At 42.3% G+C, this 14,955-nt stretch overlaps 1 protein-coding gene across 1 annotated transcript; it reads left to right on the top strand.

Annotated features, from left to right (window-relative positions):
• The first annotated feature begins 870 nt into the window (after nucleotides 1–870).
• Nucleotides 871–12,774, top strand: LOC115145877 (transmembrane protein 88B-like). Its single transcript, XM_029687483.2, has 3 exons — nucleotides 871–1,857; nucleotides 8,017–8,311; nucleotides 11,340–12,774. The coding sequence occupies exons 1-3, from the start codon at nucleotides 1,700–1,702 to the stop codon at nucleotides 11,565–11,567; spliced, it is 681 nt and encodes a 226-aa protein (XP_029543343.2). The 5' UTR covers nucleotides 871–1,699; the 3' UTR covers nucleotides 11,568–12,774.
• The last annotated feature ends 2,181 nt before the right edge of the window (nucleotides 12,775–14,955 follow it).

Raw genomic sequence — 14,955 nt, 5'->3', positions numbered from 1 at the left:
TGAAGGTTAACTCTCATCTGATAATTCCATCACTGAGTGATTTTCACCTATAAAGCCACTAAAATATAAATCTTCCCAATGAGATGTCATGGCAACCCAGAGTGGCGTGTTGTCGATAGATGGAGTTGGTTAGAGTGACTAAAAGCCTGAGGAAGAAGGAGTTCAGAGAGAGAGAGCGAGTACAGCTTGAGCTCGTCCATTAGTGCAGCTCTCTGTTCTGTCTGTTGGTAGAGCTCAATAGAGTTTAATATACAGATAGTGAAGGGGATCAGTGGGGTGTCTGAGGTCAGGGACAGACAGAGGTTACATTGACCAGAGAGATCTATTCCTGGCTGATATTAAGTTACAGTAAATTATGGCTGCTTTGTATTACAAGAAAAAGGAATGATTAAACACCGGTGACTGTGTGTTTTGACTTGAAACTGTTCAAACCATTCAATTGACAAATAAGCATGATTTGGTAACGAACAAAAAAGACCAACCATGTTTGAAACCATAACCAAACAGACCAGCAGATGTCAGTATGACTGCATTGAGAAGTTGTCCTGAGTATCAGTGGGAGAGGACTACACAGGGTGGTTTTTCCAGTAAAAGGTCCTGCACCAGAGAGAGAGAGAGAGAGAGAATACTCCAGGGAGAGTTTTCTATTCATCATTTGTCAACCATGTCATACCATCAGTTTAACCTAGTCCCCAGCTGGGCCCGGCCCAGTCCTACAGACAGCAAGGGAAGTGGAGAGAGTGACAGTGTGTGTTTGTTTTTTTGTTTGGGAGGGACTGTGGTATCGGCTACTGTGAGACATTAGAGGGGGTGAGCGGGGTATGATCTCCGTAATCTGTCACATGGGGATAGCCCAACCCAGACCTCTCTCACCAGGGAGGTGCGTAGGACAGCCTCATGTCTCGCTGATAGAATCTACAGGGATTATTAATCAAGCCCTCCATGTCCTATCTGTCGGTTAACAGTACCAGAGCCTGTACAGGTAACACTGCCAACAAGCAGTCTATGTCCAAGAGATGGGTGAGTGCTGCTTTGCCTGGCTTTGGTCTTCTGATGCTGCATCACTGAGGGATTTGTGCTTATATGATGCCGCTGTTACCAAGGCTTTGGGTAAACAAGGATAATTAACATAGGGATGCAATAATGCATTACATGAGAGTAAGTGTATGATGCTCCAAGTAAACTTGGATAAAATTATTTGTTTTAAAGTTGAAAAAAAAAACGTTAATCGGATTCAGCTAAAAGAGAAGAGGACAGGCAAGAAGAGCCTTCTAAGCTATCAAAAGGAACATCAAATTCGACATACCAAAAGGAACATCATATTCAACATTTAAACAGGCAAATAGTAATAGGGTTTATGGTATGGTCTGCTCATCCTGTTATCTCATTTTCACTCCACCGCTTGCATGTGAAGTCACTAATGTTGAAGAGGACAGTGCGCCGTGTCCAATTGTGCTGAGGTGGACTCTCTCTCCCTCTCCCTCTCCCTCTCCCTCTCTCTCTCTCTCTCTCTCTCCCTCTCTCTCTCTCTCTCTCTCTCTCTCTCTCTCTCTCTCTCTCTATCTCTCACTCAAACACTAACATAGAACACATACTCACAGCATGCACTCTGCGCACCGCTCTGATCTATACACACTCGAACGCAGCACGCAAGCATCGCTGTGCTACTGTCTTGGAAAAGGCAAAAGGTGCGCATCCTATGAAGCGCTGTTTTGTTTGTTTTTACTGTTCTCAGCAAACGAGGAAATATCATCTTATTCTGACATACTCTGGAGTTTGGAAGCACCTGCTCCTGTTCTGGGGTCAACAATTTAAAAGGAGACTTCTGAGGCATAGCGACAGAGACACCAGAGCGAGGTAAATGTGCAAATATATTTGGAATACAAATCTGCTTGGATTGTTGTATTTTGTGAAATACTATATCTTAAGTATGATGACAGTGTTGGATTTTAAATGTGTTATTTATAGTTGTGAGTACCACTGGGGACAGACGTCAGTTCAACGTCTAGTTTTGATTTACATTTGGTTGAGCTGCCAACAAATGTAAATTCAACTTGAAATCAACCAACAATTAATTGGATTTAGGTTCAAAGTTGATGATTTATGTTGCAAATCCAATCCGTTTTCCTCACTGATTCAACATCATTACATTGAATTTTTTGGTTGAAATGATGTGGAAACAACATTAATTTCACCAGTTTTTATCCAGGGGGTGGTGCTGCTGCTACTAAGAAGCCCGGTCGGTGAAGGGGTGGGGAGTGGCGGTGGATCGATCGCTGTTATCAATTCCACTGAGCGCAGGATGGGGTGGGGATAGGAATGGGGCGGGGCGGGGTGATGAAAATAACGATAATATATCGGACACAAGATAGTTAAATGTATCTGGGCGTGATGGTAAGGGTAATTGGGTCCTTTTATGAGTCCTTATTGTGTTTTGTGGAACAACAATATGCTGTACCTTGTTGTTTCATCTCTCTCTCTCTCTCTCTCTCTCTCTCTCTCTCTCTCTCTCTCTCTCTCACTCACTCCATTTTTTTTCAATTTTAAGTGGCTTTACTGGCATGGGAAACATGTTTACACATTACATATATATACAGTTTTGTAATGATGTGCAAATAGTTAAAGTACAAAAGGGAAAATAAATAAATATAAATATAGGCTGTATTTACAATGGTGTTAGTTCTTCACTGGTTGCCCTTTTCTTGTGGCAACAGGTCACAAATCTTGCTGCTGTGATTGCACACTGTGGTATTTTATCCACTAGATATGTGAGTTTCTTAATATTCTGTCACTGTGTACTCCCTGTTTAGGGCCAAATAGCATTCTATTTTGTTCATTTTTTTTGTAAATTCTTTCCAATGTGTCAAGTCATTTTCTTTTTCTTTTCTCATGATTTGGTTGGGTCTAATTGTGTTGATGTCCTGTGGATCTGTAGGGTCTGTTTGTGTTTGTGAACAGAGCCACAGGACCAGCTTGCTAAGGAGGCTCTTCTCCAGGTTCATTTCTCTGTTTTGTTCATTTCTCAAATTATTATGGAAGGTTTGGGAATCTTTTCCTTTTAGGTGGTTGTAGAATTTAACAGCTTTTTCTGGATTTGATAATTATCAGGTATCAGCCTAATTCTGCTTGCATGCATTATTTGGTGTTTTACATTGTACACAGAGGATATTTTTGCATGATTCTGCATGCAGAGTCTCAATTTGGTGTTTGTCCCATTTTGTGACTCCTTGGTTGGTGAGCGGATCCCAGACCTCACAACCATAAAGGGCAATAGGTTCTATAACTGATTCAAGTATTTTTTGCCAGATCCTAATTGGTATGTCAAATTTGATGTTCCTTTTGATAGCTTAGAAGGCTCTTCTTGTCTTGTCTCTCAGATCGTTCACAGCTTTGTGGAAGTTACCTGTGTTGCTGATATTTAGGCCAAGGTATGTATAGTTTTTTGTGTACTCTAGGACAATGGTGTCTAGATGGAATTTTTATTGTGCAACTGGACCTTTTTTGGAACTCCATTATTTTTGTCTGACTGAGATTTACTGTCAGGGCCCAGGTCTGACGGAATCTGTGCAGAAGATCTAGGTGCTGCTGTAAGCCGTCCTTGGTTGGGAACAGAAGCACCAGATCATCAGCAAACCGTAGACTTTGACTTCAGATTCTAGTAGGGTGAGGCCGGGTGCTGCAGACTGTTCTAGTGCCCTCGCCAATTTGTTGATATATATGTTGAAGATGGTGGGGCTTAGGCTACATCCCTGTCTCACCCCCCAGCCCCGTGGAAAGAAATATGTGTTTTTTTGTCAATTACACCACACACTTGTTTGTGTACATGGATTTTATAATGTTTTTCCCCCAATACCACTTTCCATCACTTTGTATAGCAGACCCTCATGCCAAATTGAGTTGAAAGCTTTTTTGAAATCAACAAAGCATGAGAAGACTGCCTTTGTTATAGGTTGTTTGTTTATCAATTAGGGTGTGCAGGATGAATGCGTGGTCTGTCGTACAGTAATTTTGTAAAAAATACTATTTGACATTTGCTCAGTACATTGTTTTCGCTGAGAAAATGTATGAGTCTGCTGTTAATTATAATGCAGAGGATTTTCCCAAGGTTGCTGTTGACACATATCCCCCGGTAGTTATTGGGGTCAAATTTGTCTCCACTTTTGTGGATTGGGGTGATCAGTCCTTGGTTTCAACATTGGAGAAGATGCCAGAGCTGAGGATGATGTTAAGGAGTTTAAGTATAGCCAATTTGAATTTGTGGTCTGTATATTTTATCATTTCATTTAGGATACCATCAACCCCACAGGTCTTTTTGGATTGGAAAGGTTGTATTTTGTCCTATAGTTCATTCAATGTAATTGGAGAATCCTGCGGGTTCTGGTAGTCTTTAATAGTTGATTCTAAGATTTATTTGATCATGTATATGTTTTTGCTGTTTGTTCTTTGTTATAGAGCCAAAAATATTGGAGAAGTTGTTTATCCATACATCTCCATTTTGGATAGATAACTATTCATGTTCACCATAATGAAGGCGTAGGCTCAGGTTTTCTGGGTCTCTATGTTTTTGGTTGGATAGGTTTATCAATTTCTTTCTTAGGTTTTTGCATTCTTCATCAAACCATTTGTCATTGTTGTTAATTTACTTAGGTTGTCTGCTTGACATTTTTTGATTTGATAGGGAAGCTGAGAGGTTAAAAATACTGTTTAGGGTTTCTACTGCCATGTTTACATCTTCACTATTAAAGTATAACCTTTTTTCCAGGAAATTGTCTAGAGGGGATTTAATTTGTTGTTGCCTAATAGTTTTTTGGTAGATCTCCACACTTTTTTCCTTCCATCTATAGCATTTCTTAATATTATTCAGTTCCTTTGGCTTTGATTCCTCATGATTGCGTAATGCTTGTTCAAGTAGAGTGTGATTTTGCTGTGATCTGATAGGGTTGTCTGTGGACTAACTGTGAACGCTCTAAGAGACTCTGGGTTGAGGTCAGTGATAAAGTAGTCTACAGCACTACTGCCAAGAGATGAGCTAGGAGTCCCCTCGAAGCCTACCATTGACTATGTACATACCCAGAATCCAACAGCACAGCAGGGGTTGTGTTGGTTATGTTGTCGTAGTTGTGTTTGTCCCCCTGTGTGCTGAGGGTGTTGGGTTCTTGTCCTGTTCTGGCATTTAGGTTGCCACAGACTAGTACATGTCCCTGAGCCTGGAAATTGTTGATCTCCCCCTCTAGGATGGAGATGCTGTCATCGTTAAAGTATGGCGATTCTATTGGGGGGATATACAGTGGGGCAAAAAAGTATTTAGTCAGCCACCAATTGTGCAAATTCTCCCACTTAAAAAGGCCTGTAATTTTCATCATAGGTACACTTCAACTATGACAGACAAAATGAGAAAAAAAATCCAGATCTAATCCATCCAGGATTTTGTAGGATTGTAGGATTTTTTATGAATTTATTTGCAAATTATGGTGTAAAATAAGTATTTGGTCAATAACAAAAGTTTATCTCAATACTTTGTTATATACCCTGTGTTGGCAATGACAGAGGTCAAACGTTTTCTGTAAGTCTTCACAAGGTTTTCACACACTGTTGCTGGTATTTTGGCCCATTCCTCCATGCAGATCTCCTCTAGGGCAGTGATGTTTTGGGGTTGTTAATGGGCAAAACGAACTTTCAACTCCCTCCCTCCAAAGGGTTGAGATCTGGAGACTGGCTAGGCCACTCCAGAACCTTGAAATGCTTCTTACGAAGCCACTTCTTCATTTCCCGGGCGATGTGTTTGGGATCATTGTCATGCTGAAAGACCCAGCCACGATTCATATTCAATGCCCTTGCTGATGGAAGGAGGTTTTCACTCAAAATCTCACGATACATGGCCCCATTCATTCTTTCCTTTACACGGATCAGTCGTCCTGGTCCCTTTGCAGAAAAACAGCCCCAAAGCATGATGTTTCCACCCCCATGCTTCACAGTAGGTATGGTGTTCTTTGGATGCAACTCAGCATTCTTTGTCCTCCAAACACGACGAGTTGAGTTTTTACCAAAAAGTTATATTTTGGTTTCATCTGACCATATGACATTCTCACAATCTTCTTCTGGATCATCCAGATGCTCTCTAGCAAACTTCAGACGGGCCTGGACATGTACTGGCTTAAGCAGGGGGACACGTCTGGCACTGCAGGATTTGAGTCCCTGGCAGCGTAGTGTGTTACTGATGGTAGGCTTTGTTACTTTGGTCCCAGCTCACTAGGCCCCTCCTTGTGGTTCTGGGATTTTTGCTCACCGTTCTTGTGATCATTTTTACTCCATGGGGTGAGATCTTGCGTGGAGCCCCAGATCGAGGGAGATTATCAGTGGTCTTGTATGTCTTCCATTTGCTAATAATTGCTCCCACAGTTGATTTCTTCAAACCAAGCTGCTTACCTATTGCAGATTCAGTCTTCCCAGCCTGGTGCAGATCTACAATTTTGTTTCTGGTGTCCTTTGACAGCTCTTTGGTCTTGGCCATAGTGGAGTTTGGAGTGTGACTGTTTGAGGTTGTGGACAGGTGTCTTTTATACTGATAACACGTTCAAACAGGTGCCATTAATACAGGTAACGAGTGGAGGACAGAGGAGCCTCTTAAAGAAGAAGTTACATGTATGTGAGAGCCAGAAATCTTGCTTGTTTGTAGGTGACCAAATACTTATTTTCCACCATAATTTGCAAATAAATAAATTAAAAATCCTACAATGTGAATTTCTGGATTTTTTTCCCTCATTTTGTCTGTCATAGTTGAAGTGTACCTATGATGAAAAGTACAGGCCTCTCATCTTTTTAAGTGGGAAAACCTGCACAATTGGTGGCTGACTAAATACTTTTTTGCCCCACTGTAGGTATCACACGAGGACATTTTTCGCTGTTGAGATAATTTCCTTATTCATTTCTATACAGATGTAAAATGTTCCTGTTTTAACTAATTTAATAGAGTGTGTTAGGTCTGCTTTGTACCAAATTAAAATACAGCCTAACTCTCTACCCTGTTTCACACCAGGTAGTTTGATAGATGGGACTACCAGCTCTCTGTAACCTAGAGGGCAACCAGTCTCCATCTCCTTTATACCATGTTTCTTGTAGGATGACAATGTCTGTATTTCCAATTTCTTTGATGAAGTCTGTGTTCCTGCTGTTTAGGTCCGAAGATTTGTTATTTTTTTCTTATTTTTTTTTTCTTATTTAACCAGGTAGGCTAGTTGAGAACAAGTTCTCATTTGCAACTGCGACCTGGCCAAGATAAAGCATAGCAATTTGACACATACAACAACACAGAGTTACACATGGAATAAACAAAACCTAGTCAATAATACAGTAGAACAAAATAAAACAAAAAGTATATATACAGTGAGTGCAAATGAGGTAAGATAAAGGAGTTAAGGCAATAAATAGGCCACGGTGGCAAAGTAATTACAATATAGCAATTAAAACACTGGAATGGTAGATGTGCAGAAGATGAATGTGCAAGTAGAGATACTGGGGTGCAAAGGAGCAAGATAAATAAATAAATAATAAATAATACAGTATGGGGATGAGGTAGGCAGATAGATGGGCTGTGTACAGGTGCAGATGACCTCAGACCTTGTATATTCTAGGATGAGATAGGAAAGCTTTGTGTTCCAAAGTGTCTAGTGTTGTTTTTGTGTGTTTTAGTCACAGCTCATGCAGCCTTACACCAAATCCATAGTTAATGTTTCCTCTCTCAGAAGTCTGTTTTAAAGCTGTACGTCCAATAGCATTAATGGTTTACCATTAGTCACAAAGCTGTGTGTTGGTCCGTGACATCCCGGTGGTAAACACATTAACGTGTGGGGAAACATAGGACAATAGGCAGGGGATTGCAGGAAAAGTAGGATTACGCTACATCCATGAAGAATGACATTGGACGATTCACTCTCCTACTGATGAAACTCCATGGTTAAATATATCAATGTATTCTCTCTCTCCTCCTTTCTCCTTCCATCGCTCTCTCCCCATCAGGATGTGTGGGGTGGACGTGGACCTGGATGAGGGGGGCTCAGGTGACGAGGAGAAGGAGCAGGAGTTCTGGGTGGGGGAGGGGGTGAAGATGCTGCCCCCTCCCCTGGCCCACAGTGAGGGCAGCGCGTGGGGCAGCCGCCGGGGCAGGTGTGGCTGTGTGGCGTGCGGGGTGGGGCTGCTGTTGTGGAACGTGGGCGTGGTCCTGGTGTGTGTCCTGGTCCTGATGGCCGTGTTCACCCTGGTCCTGCTGCCCGCCTCGCTGCTGCTCTACGTCGGCTTCCTCTGCCACTCACGGGTGAGTAGTGGGTTGCTCATAGTGCCACTCAATGTCTCTAACACAACCTTTGACCATCAGAATACTGTGGTAGGATTTTATCTCCGAATTGAGGTCATAATGCTTAGCTTGCTAGATTTCTCTGATTAGCTTAGTATGTTGCTGCAAGTATGCTACATTTGACTCTTTGCTTCAAGTCAGGACACCAGTTGTATCTTAGAGATATTGTCTCATTTGTCAGACTACTGTAACACAATAATGTTTTCAAAACATTACAACTTGTAACTCAAAGTTTTATTTACAAGATTCTCAGTTCAAACCTCTGCCATGTTTTCAAAAGTTGTGCATCTGTTAAACTCCGCCCATTGACCTTTTAGAAACCAATCAGATTTGTTCTGCCCTAAACCAATCAGATTCTTTCTGCCCTTAGAACAAAGTTGACTACACTTTATGTCAACCTGCGTTACGCTTGGCAACCCTTAATAAACCAGTTAATAACAGCTTATTTGCATATGGAACCAGCTAAAATTACATAATATTAAGAACCCCCACTAGTGGATAACAGTCTGCCGTGCCCCAACATGAAAGTGTTTCAACATGAAATTATATGAACGATTCCCTTCTGCTCCACCCTAACCCAACACTCTAAAAGTATACCGAGCTTGCACAAGTATTTAAAGATTGGTATGATTCAGTTCTTGTCGCTCATGGCACAGAGAACACCCTGGACCAGAGGAAACCACACTCAGGGTGGGACAGGACCTCGAGGTTCAAGTATCTGTCCGAGTGGGAGTATGTACTGTGGATTATGGGGGGCAAGCGCATAACCCTGGGGCACACCCTGTGTTTCTTCAGCAGTACATGGCACAGGCACTGGGAACACCCAGGGACAGACAGACACACCACTACATTTCTGGGTAAAATAGGGGTTGGCAGGGAAGTCCTATCAGCCTCGCCCTTCTTTAGACATCACCCGGAAGCTGACATCATTTCATTGGCCTATAGGCAACATTAAAGTGAGAGTTGACTTTAAAATCAAAGGTAGTGCAGATCTCATAATGGTGGTTTAATGTCAAGATGAGACCACATCTCATGCCATCTCTTATGTAGATCCGGCTCTATTCCTCAATCACAAATGAATGGGAAAGGGAAGCATATTGCTGGATAGACAACATGGCCTGGAGGCATCTTGGCATTAGAACACTTTTGAGGTCTTAAAGCATCTGACGAACTTAATTTTAATTTAGAACTTAACTATCATTTTAGGCGGACTGTGTCTAGAACACACTGGACTACAACATGATTATGATGTGCTGAGAAGCAAACTTGTTTTTGGAGTAAACTGTCATGTTAAGACCACCTTTAAGAAGAGACTGTGTCTAAAACAGGATTATGATGTGCATTCTGAGGCAGTCAGTAAATGCTATCACTCTCATAATGATGCTAAAGTGTCCTCTAAGATATACAACAGTGGCCTTGCTTGTCTCCATTATCGATGTTACAGTGAAATATGGCTCTATTCTAGGTTTAACCTTTTACAGGCGTTTGCTAACTTTTTAGAAATTTGGAAGAATTTTGTGTACGATCACACTGATTTGTCTTTCTTTGGAAAGTTGCCATTTAATGAAATCAATAGCAATCCTAAATATCTTAAAACACCTTGAAGACACTGGTATTTTCAAGGTGTTTTCATTTCTACATCTTCATTATTGATGGCTGGGGAGGATGTACCATTATACAGAATATGAGTGCTATTTTTAATGTGTAGCTTAATGGAATGCTGTGAACAGTACTATATAGAAGACAACAGGTTCCAGTATAGACCCTTACTGCCTGCCAGAGTTGGGGGTGTCAATTAACAGTTTGTCTTGGAGAGGTGATGGATGGGACAGTAAGAGAGGATATCCATGAGAAGATCTGATTGTTGAAATTAGTACCAGTTAGTCCCCAGCTGGGCCCAGGCCTATACAGGCAAGACAGAAAGAGTGTGTTTGTGTGTATGCGTGTGTAGATGAGTGTGTACTTGTAGTTGGTGATGGGCTCGAGGTTGCAGAGCTCAGCTGAGGTGGCTGGGGAAATTCCTCTTGAAAATGTTGACAATTAGAGAATTCTATGCGAGAGAGTTATTATAGAATGTAGCCCTATTGAGAAAACACTGAGTGTGTTTGAGTGTTTGTGTACTCCTATGTAAGTGTTTTTGTGAATTTCTGTTTGTGCGCGTGCATGTCTGTCTGCCTGTGCATGTCCCTCTCTGTGTAGCTGTATCCCTCCTCTTCCCTCTTATATAGTATATCACCCATTAGCATTGCTTACAGGTTTTTAATCAAGTCTAGCAAGCAGAGCAAGGGCTCCACTCTTATCTCTATCTGTCTCTCTCTCATCCCAGTCTCTCTCCATCTTCCTCCCTCTCTCTCTCTCTCTCTCTCTCTCTCCCTCTCTCCCTCTCTATCTCCCTCTCTCCCTCTCTCCATCTCTCTCTCTCTCTCTCTCTCTCTCTCTCTCTCTCTCTCCCTCTCTCTCTCTCTCTCTCTCTCTCTCTCCCTCTCCCTCTCTCTCTCTCTCTCTCTCTCTCTCTCTCTCTCTCTCTCTCTCTCTCTCTCTCTCTCTGTGTGGCACTCACGGGTAATTGACAGCCTAGGGGTTTTATTGGCAGCTGCCTCTTATCTGAACATTGAAGGGAAACTGGGAAAGAGTCTGTCACGCCCCACTACCTTCCCTCATATGGTCCCTCTTGCTTGCTCATGCGCGCGCGCACACACACACACACACACACACACACACACACACACACACACACACACACACACACACACACACACACACACACACACACACACACACACACACACACACACACACACACACACACACACACACACACACACACACACACACCTCCTCAGTTCAGTTCAGTTACAGATAAAGCACCAACATTTGCTTCACTACCAAAAACAACTCAGAAACACATACTGTATGAATATAATTGTCCATATCTTTGGAGTCTGTTTCTGTCTGAATGTTACATTAGTCTCCCTCTCCACCCCCGCAGGTCCTAGACTCCCACTCTCCTTTCTGCCGTTACCTCGACGACAACAGTTGCTCCGCCCTTATTATCCTGGGCTTCGTGATGATGTCACCGCTGGTGGTGGTCGCGGCAGCCATCTTCTGTGGGCTGCTCCGGAGGCTGCGGCTCCTCCTGCTGTTTCAGCCAATCACACGTGCCTGGTACCGTGGACCGGGCTTGGACTGGGGAGGCGACGTCCGTGCTTGGGTCTGATTGGACCAACACTCTAATAAACCAGTTGTCTAAAAGTTTAATAGGTCAACGGTCAAGAGAGAATCCAGTCCTGGAGAATCACTGTGTCACCTAATGTATTTAGTGTCCTAATAAACTGTAGTGAATGTCATACAATCAAATGGATATAACGGGAACCAGTACAATTATTTAAAAACAGAGCTTGACATGTTAACAAGGCAGTGGTTAGGGGACTATTGCTAGTCAGAGAGGAGACAGTGGAGGTAATGGTGGGATATACTAGCAGCTGTTCTCTGTGAATTTGTATGTATATTTCTATTTTTCTGTTAACATATAGTTGTGAACATGATGTAGCAGATAAATGAAACAGTATTGCATAAACTGTCACTGAAATGTCTAGAATGGAAGGAAAATATGTTTACAAACTTACTTCATTTGACAGATGTTGTTCATTCTATTGATTTCATTATTTTCACCATCTGGGTTAAAGGTCAATTCTGTCACTTTTCAACCTCATATTCATTATCTTCAGCACCAAACCAGTATCTAAATCAAATATAATTGTATTGGTTGCATACACATATTTATCAGATGTCATTGCGTGTGTATCAAAAAGATCCAACAGTGCTGTAATAGTGTGAGTGTGTCTGATTAATGATGAGTGAGAAAGTTACACGCACAAATATCATACACCTCAAAAATGATAACTTCCCCTGTTATAGTAATTGTGAGAGGTTAGCATGTCTTGGGGGTATGATATTTGTGAGTCTGTCACTTTCTCACTCATCATTATTCAGACACACACTTTAAGTATTAATGGTGATAAGAGGGAGGGTTCCAGTACAGTGGGTCTGCAGTGGCATGATTCACTCTGCCTGGAATAATGTTTGATAGTCATCTTCAGACTCCTCATTAAACTTCAAACTCTCCAACTTTAGATGTACTGACAAGTACATGCACTTATTAATTTTCCTCTGATGTGGCCCAATTAACTACGGTTTAATGTGACCAATTTTAACACTGAGTAGTTTAATAGACTGTTCTCTTTTTTACACTCAGGGCTGTTACTGTAACACACACTGTTAAAATAAAGTGCTTTGTAACGCTAAGACGAGTGGCAACTGAGCTGCCACCACCTTAAAGGAGACGAAACCTTAACTTTGCTGGAGTATTGAAACACATGGTTGTGAAGGTATTGAGACAGATTAAAGGTGTACTGAAAAAATCATCCTGAGGTGCTCTGAAACATGACATGTTGTGTTTTTTAACACCTTGCCAGACTTACATGGAAAAGGTTGAAAACACTATTATGGTGTTTCAAATCCTGTCTAGTGCAGAATTACATTTTTTTTTCACCTTTATTTAACCAGGTAGGCAAGTTGAGAACAAGTTCTCATTTACAATTACGACCTGGCCAAGATAAAGTAAAGCAGTTCGACAGATACAACGACACAGAGTTACACATTGAGTAAAACAAACATACAGTCAATAATACAGTATAAACAAGTCTATATACAATGTGAGCAAATGAGGTGAGAAGGGAGGTAAAGGCAAAAAAGGCCATGGTGGCAAAGTAAATACAATATAGCAAGTAAAACACTGGAATGGTAGTTTTGCAATGGAATAAAAATAATGGGGTGCAAAGGAGCAAAATAAATAAATAAATTAAATACAGTTGGGAAAGAGGTAGTTGTTTGGGCTAAATTATAGGTGGGCTATGTACAGGTGCAGTAATCTGTGAGCTGCTCTGACAGTTGGTGCTTAAAGCTAGTGAGGGAGATAAGTGTTTCCAGTTTCAGAGATTTTTGTAGTTCGTTCCAGTCATTGGCAGCAGAGAACTGGAAGGAGAGGCGGCCAAAGAAAGAATTGGTTTTGGGGGTGACTAGAGAGATATACCTGCTGGAGCGTGTGCTACAGGTGGGAGATGCTATGGTGACCAGCGAGCTGAGATAAGGGGGGACTCCTCATTGGTAATTCCAAAAATGAATGTCAAAAGTGGGAGGCATTAACATGTGGCGTGGTAAGGAAAAGCCTAAGCAGGCTAAATTGTCATAGGCTATTTAGTGCTGCATATAGTATGTGGGGCTAGCATCAAACAATAGGTAAAGCTAAAGCTTGTAGGCAAACAAGCCAGCAGTATGAACCAAAAAGCTGGCCTTAAAAAATGACAGCCAATCAAAATGAATGATTTTGTCACATGATCCAGGTTCGGAACGAGAGAGGAGAGGATGTTTCATTTGAAACTGACAGCATGTCGGGTGAAGATGAGTACAGTGGCAAAAATGAAAGGAAACAAGAGAAGTAAAGTTGTGGTGGAAACTAGGAAATCCAAGCCTAGTCTAGACTGAGGGTTTTGGACCAATGTTACCTTGGAGACCAGTTTGACTTCTCAAGGAAAATCTGGGATGCGTTGGGGGATAATGTGGCGTTGGTCACAAAATGTGGTCTTATTTAGATTTGTGTGTCTGCAGAGCAGTTTATATGCTTTGTGCCTCAAAAAGATATACAGTAGGAGTGGAATGTTTTGTGTATGGATCTTCGAAGCAGAGAGTCTTTCAAGGGGGTTCTCTGATATAGGCCATGAAGTGTGTGCAGATGAAATACCTGAGGAAGTAGGTGGAGTGGTTGGTGCACATTGACTGACCCATATGGTGGATGGAGTGAAGAAATTCACGTCATCCATCAATTTTTTTGTTGTTGTTGTATTTTCTTGTATTTTTACCCATTTTCTCCTCAATTTCGTGATATCCAATTGATTGTTACAGTCGTGTCCCATCGCTGCAACTCCCCTACGGACTCGGGAGAGGCGAAGAACAAGAGCCATTCATCCTCCGAAACACGACCCTGCCAATCCTCACTGCTCGCTTAACCCAGAAGCCAGCCGCACCAATGTGTCGGAGGAAACACTGTCCAGCTGGAGTCACTAGAGCGCGATGGGACAAGGAAATCCCGGCCGGCCAAAACCTCTCCTAGCCCGGACGATGCTGGTCCAATTGCGAGCCACCTCATAGGTTTCCCGGTGCTGGCGATGCAGTGCCTTAGAGCTCTACGTCACTCAGGTGGCACCTATACTTTTGTTCTTTGATGAAGAGACTCTCCCTTCTTAGGGCCACTGTACAATGGTGACTCTGGCTGGGACCCCACTCCCTGCTGGTGTCTCAGGGGGAGTTGGGATATGCAAGAAACACATTTCTATAACACACTTGTGTGTAGCAGGACAAATTAAGCACCCTGCACAGCCTAAACGACATGGTCGCTAGTTGGCCGGTGTTTCATCTGACACACGGCTAGATTCTGTGTTAAGCGAGCAGTGTGTCAAGACGTAGTGCGGCTTGGCAGGGTCGTGTTTCGGAGGACTCTTGGCTCTTGACCTTCGCCTCTCCCGAGTCCGTACGGGAGTTGCAGCGAT

Source organism: Oncorhynchus nerka, linkage group LG2 (assembly GCF_034236695.1).
Source record: "Oncorhynchus nerka isolate Pitt River linkage group LG2, Oner_Uvic_2.0, whole genome shotgun sequence".
Classification (NCBI taxonomy): Eukaryota; Metazoa; Chordata; class Actinopteri; order Salmoniformes; family Salmonidae; genus Oncorhynchus; species Oncorhynchus nerka.
This window is presented reverse-complemented; position numbering and strand designations above follow the sequence as displayed.

Excerpts from the sequence above, each read along its gene's own strand:
- LOC115145877 (XM_029687483.2), top strand. The coding sequence starts at position 1,700 with ATGAAGCGCTGTTTTGTTTGTTTTTACTGTTCTCAGCAAACGAGGAAA. Across the intron at positions 1,858-8,016 it reads GACAGAGACACCAGAGCGAG|GATGTGTGGGGTGGACGTGG; the intron begins GTAAATGTGCAA and ends TCTCCCCATCAG. Across the intron at positions 8,312-11,339 it reads GCTTCCTCTGCCACTCACGG|GTCCTAGACTCCCACTCTCC; the intron begins GTGAGTAGTGGG and ends CCACCCCCGCAG.